This window comes from Anopheles aquasalis, chromosome 3, assembly GCF_943734665.1.
Source record: "Anopheles aquasalis chromosome 3, idAnoAquaMG_Q_19, whole genome shotgun sequence".
In the NCBI taxonomy this organism is placed as follows: domain Eukaryota; kingdom Metazoa; phylum Arthropoda; class Insecta; order Diptera; family Culicidae; genus Anopheles; species Anopheles aquasalis.
In genome coordinates, this window is record NC_064878.1 from 44,281,783 (window position 1) to 44,286,563 (window position 4,781).

The window sequence follows — 4,781 nt, forward strand, 5'->3', positions numbered from 1 at the left end:
GACGACGACGGTGACGAGGATGATGATGACGAAGACGACATTCGAGTGCTAGTTGGAATAGTAGACCGGCAGCAACTTAGGGCAGGAGCCGGAACAGCTTCACACGCAACAGCACCAAATGTGTCGATCGTGCGCCGCGAGTGGCAAAGAAATGTTTCGGTGTTACTCTCTTTCGACGTCAACGACGAAGTAGAAAATGTCACACACGGCGCCGATGGTCGTCTTTGAGACGGTGGCCAGTTTCCTGCTTGCCTGGCGTTTGTGCTTTGGTGTCGATTGCTCAACAAGCACCAGAGATAGTGTGCGACGACGCGATGAACTCGGCGTGTGTCTCTGTGTGTATGGTGTTGATGGCTGCTAGCTGCGTGTGTGCTCGCGAGACGGTGTTACACTCTCATCCACGTCGTTTTTTCCCGGTGCTGTGTTGCTTTTCTTTATGCTGACCGACCAACTGACCGATCGAACGTACTACCGCCCCTTTCGACTGCACTGCACTGGGGGAGAAGATGCACCGATACCGCACTCTGGAAGAGAGGAGTGACCTTCGTGCCAAACCGAATGGCGTTGGGCTGCCAAGGGGGGGAGGACACACGGATCGCGAGGCAACGCGAAACCGAAACAGAATTAATTTTTGAACCTCACGAAACACGTACACTGCACACACAGAGGAGGTACATACGCACGCACGTAGTGTCGGTCTTCGATTCTCGATTCTCGCCGGCCACAGAGTGGAAGAAATGTCGACCGTCGCACGTCACGTCACGTTACGATGGATGTAAGCACAGGGCGCGCGCACATACATACACAAACACACAGTCAAACAAAACCCCGCACATCCACAACCAATAGTCGCGCACAACGGTGAACCACGGATGAGAGGAGGTGATTCCTTTTCTTTCCTTCGCAGAGAAATTGTAAAATAATTCTCGAACTCCGCACACACCACACTCCGGACCGCGATGATGAAATACTTCTTCTTTTTCTTCTTTTTCTGTTTTATCCTTCTTCTTCCTTAGCTGGCGCTCCGCTGTTATGGCTAAAAGTAAAGGAAAGCAGAAAAGGAATTTATAGTTTCCCGAATACCTGGCTAGCATCGCAGTAACCCATGGTGATGGTGGAGCGAATTTCCCATCGAAAAAAGGCAACAGCATGGACCAATCCCCCGCTAACTACCATTGCCACCAGACCGTCTTAATGGAGAGCCCCCGAAAAAAGTTCCAGACCCGAGTACGGAACCGTAATCGCCGAAAATAATTCGCTAAATACTAGAGAGACACGACGGAGAGCCGGAAAAGCAATTGAAAAACGATGACGAATGTTGCTGAAACGTTGGTGGTTCCCGGTACAGACGAGACACAACACACGCACACACAGCCCACCACCGGAGGAAGGGGGTGACCAGTGGCGCAGGAAAGCGGATTACAATACGCGGATGCGTTCCTGTGTCCACTTCTTCTTCTTGTCGCCTGGTCGTTGACTCACGACTTCACACTAGTGTCACGAGTGTGCACCGCGCACGGTTAACAAAAGCCACGAACGACACCGCTGGTGATCTTCGATCCGACAACGACTTCTTCGCTCATCATGCTGATGATGTTCTTGCAGGGAGGGGGGGGGGGCTATTACGAACGCACCGCGAGCACAGCAGCCTACTACTACCACGGCTATTTTTTTTTGCAGCCGTATTCGTGCATTTCATGTTGGCCTGCTTGTCGTTTGACATATCGTTCGGGGTCCCCCGCTGCTGCCCCGTTTCATCCCGCAACCCAGCGGCGCGATTACCGAAATATGAGACCAACGCCTGCCCAGCTTGCCAGCTTGCGGCCTCCAGAGCTTGGAACCAACGCGCGGCTAGTTGCTGTGGCCGAAAATTGTGTGGCCTGCTCGCAAGAAGCAAAGTAAGCCAATCTTCGACTTCCTTTTCGCTTCCTCCCCGTGTCGTCCGGCTCGCTACTTCCTTCCTCACGTCAAGAGTGTGTTACATACGCACGCATACCCCATCCGGCCGCCGAGGGTTCCTCCGGGTCTGGGTGCACTTTTTCCCTTGCTTTTCCTTCCCTATTCCCTATCGCCGCACCACCTTCCTTTGGTGCACACTCACCCGAACACGATATCCTAGCAGGCTTCGGCTTCGTTTTCAATTTTCACAGGGTAACCAGACTGGCCGTTCGTTCGAGAACGCACCTCGCGCAAGACACCGGATTTTCGGCACGTTGTACAGAAGCAGGTTCCTGCCTTCCGCGCTTTGGCTACTGTGGTTGGCCCTGCTGTCCCTGCACGTCGTCAGACGACCGCGGGTTGTAAAACGGGTCGCGGAAAATTCTGCTTTTTCCTCCTTTCGACGAGCCGACGTCGTACCTACGTCAAGCAACCGGAAGTGAGTAAAAAAAAAGGTGACAGCCGCAATTCGAATTCGAAGCTCGAAACCGGGGCTGTCAAAAATACGGTGACCAGCCGGGACGAAGGGATGCAATAGAATTTTAATTGTTGATTCCAGTTTTATGATATTTATTAGATAAGGCGTCTGGAATTCGTTTCACTCGTTCCTTTGCATTTGTTCTTTACTTTTCTAAAATATAGACAGAATTCCCGGTTACGGAGAGTTCACAGCCCCAAGAACGTGACCCTTGATCCGCGTGATATTTACCCGCTTTGAAAGACCACAACGGTTCCGTTATCATATCTTATCCGCTTATCAGCGTGATTTGCAATTCGCGCTGTTCCTCCGCTAGCTCTCAGTGGCGAGCGCAACCACTTCGCAAAACCCCACAGGATGGCCAACAGTGCGAAACAACCTGCCCATCTGAAGCTGGAACGATTTGGCACCGTTTTGCGCGTTACGATCAATAATCCGTCCAAAAAGAATGCCCTCAATCGGCAGGCCTACAAGGACGTGTGCGATACCTTGAACGCCGCTAACCGCGATGATACCGTGAATGTTGTCGTGCTGACCGGAACCGGCGATTTCTACAGCTCCGGCAACGACATCAGCTCCATCATCGCAGAAGATGGTCCGGCGGAAGAAAAGTTGGCCAAGGGGAACGCCATCCTGCGGGACATGGTTCGTGCGTTTATCAACTTTGATAAGCTGCTGATCGGGATAGTTAATGGACCGGCCATCGGTATCGCCGCTACCACGGTGCTGCTGTGCGATGTGGTGTACATGGTGGACACGGCCTACTTCTACACCCCGTTCTCCAACCTTGGGCTGTGTGCGGAGGGTGGATCATCCTACACGTTCCCGTTGCTGATGGGCCGCAGTAAGGCCTCGGAAATGTTGCTCCTCAATCACCGGATGACTGCAGAGGAAGCCCTGCGTTTCGGTGTCGTTGCTGGTGTGTTGAAGCGAGATGAAATCGAAACGAAACTCTGGCCGCGCGTTTTAGAGTATGGTGCACTGCCGATCGGATCCGTCGTCGCCACCAAGAAGCTGCTCAATCGGTTCCATCGCGACAAACTACACGAAGCGAATGATAACGAAACGAGCACACTCAGTGAGCGCTGGAAAACGGAAGAAGCGCTCGAAGCGATTATGAAATTTATGACGAGAAAGAGCAAAATGTAACTCATCAAAGGTCATCATTGCAGGTGTACTAGGAAACAGGGAAATAAACGGTCATTCCAACGGTCAAACCCGTTCACCATTGTTCTACATATTATGCGCTAACATAGGAGGTACATGCTTGTCCGCCGGACCATTCACTTTCTCGCTTCGGAACTTCGCGTTTGCTGTGACCGAGTGGCAGGAGAGGATATCAGACCCAGCAGCTGGCAGTCCGCTTCGAGCAGGGTCAGATCTTTGTTGGATCCTAAAAAGCGTGTCGAAAGCTCCAGATCTTTGACTCGCAACCTCACCCGTGCTCCTCGAACATAGTCCCTGCAAGACGAGGTCATAATCGGACAGTTAGAACCTTCGCAACACCGCGATCCGCTTCTTCACATACTCTCCATTCTTCGCCGGTCGCGTGCAGACACAATGGAACTTCCAGCCAAAATCAATGTACAGATCATTCTCTACGATGTGAAATATTTTCCCCGTGACCACCTTTCCCTCCGGATCGCCTAGCTGAAAGAGACCAACGAAAATGAGATCGGTCTTGGACCGTGCGCCAAGCGTTAACTTACATCAACGAATTTGGAGTTCCGCAACAGCGCGGCGAATGTTTTCGGTGGTTCGTTGGCCGGTTCCACCCTCAGTGAGTCGGTGTGTTTTTGGAAGGCCTTCGCAAATCCTCCCACTTTGCTGGCCGCTTCAACCGGTGCCGCATCGGAGGTGGTCGGAGGTGTGCTATCGCTGGTGCTGAACTGTGCGAGAGAAACGTGACGCACCACGGAAGCGCACAATTGCCGCTGGCTCGTTAACCGGAACAGTAGCGCCATGGCGAGGTCTGCTTTTTCCAAGGATTCGCTGCAGAATCAAGGACCAAGGATGGCCGGCTTTTCTACGGAAAATCAACACGAAAATCCCGGGTGGTGGGGGGATCCTGTTTTGACAACCACTCGGTTGATCGATTCCTTTGACATCGAGGGTTTTTTGTCGATGAAACGGTTGTTTTGATAGCGCCGATTCACGGCTGCAAATAAAGCGTGTTCTTGGAGGAAACTGTGCTGTATTAACCGATTTTTCTCACTGGCACGGGGCCAGCATCGTTCCGGACTACGGTCTACAATCCACGAATGTAACCAGCGGCCGGATGGACCCACCAAGGGAAACGGAAAAGGCGGATCGATCGCGCCACGATCCGGGCGCCGCCGTGACTGGTGGATCGAAGAAGCCGGAC

General features: G+C 52.5%; 3 protein-coding genes across 3 annotated transcripts in view; 2 read left to right on the top strand and 1 right to left on the bottom strand.

Annotated features, from left to right (window-relative positions):
• The first annotated feature begins 2,594 nt into the window (after positions 1 to 2,594).
• On the top strand, positions 2,595 to 3,636 carry LOC126577878 (enoyl-CoA delta isomerase 2). Its single transcript, XM_050239882.1, has one exon. It carries the CDS (start codon positions 2,774 to 2,776, stop codon positions 3,563 to 3,565), a length of 792 nt encoding a protein of 263 aa, XP_050095839.1. The 5' UTR covers positions 2,595 to 2,773; the 3' UTR covers positions 3,566 to 3,636.
• On the bottom strand, positions 3,610 to 4,481 carry LOC126577879 (28S ribosomal protein S28, mitochondrial). Its single transcript, XM_050239883.1, has 3 exons — positions 4,126 to 4,481; positions 3,945 to 4,066; positions 3,610 to 3,877 (listed from the first exon to the last, which is right to left on the bottom strand). Exons 1-3 carry the CDS (start codon positions 4,378 to 4,380, stop codon positions 3,700 to 3,702), a joined length of 555 nt encoding a protein of 184 aa, XP_050095840.1. The 5' UTR covers positions 4,381 to 4,481; the 3' UTR covers positions 3,610 to 3,699.
• Positions 4,482 to 4,568: 87 nt separating this feature from the next.
• Positions 4,569 to 4,781, top strand: part of LOC126576021 (regulator of nonsense transcripts 3A) — a 2,419-nt gene continuing 2,206 nt past the window's right edge. Inside the window, exon 1 of the mRNA XM_050237082.1 lies at positions 4,569 to 4,781. This exon is cut by the window's right edge and continues 553 nt beyond it. Within this exon, the coding sequence (XP_050093039.1) occupies positions 4,695 to 4,781 (87 nt within the window). The 5' untranslated portion in view covers positions 4,569 to 4,694.

What these genes read in the sequence shown, in the direction of transcription:
- LOC126577878 (XM_050239882.1), top strand. Translation starts at nt 2,774, where the DNA reads ATGGCCAACAGTGCGAAACAACCTGCCCATCTGAAGCTGGAACGATTT.
- LOC126577879 (XM_050239883.1), bottom strand. Translation starts at nt 4,380, where the DNA reads ATGGCGCTACTGTTCCGGTTAACGAGCCAGCGGCAATTGTGCGCTTCC. An exon ending in GGAACTCCAAATTCGTTGAT is followed by an intron (nt 4,067 to 4,125) that starts GTAAGTTAACGC and finishes GGTCTCTTTCAG; the next exon opens with CTAGGCGATCCGGAGGGAAA. An exon ending in CGACCGGCGAAGAATGGAGA is followed by an intron (nt 3,878 to 3,944) that starts GTATGTGAAGAA and finishes CTCGTCTTGCAG; the next exon opens with GGACTATGTTCGAGGAGCAC.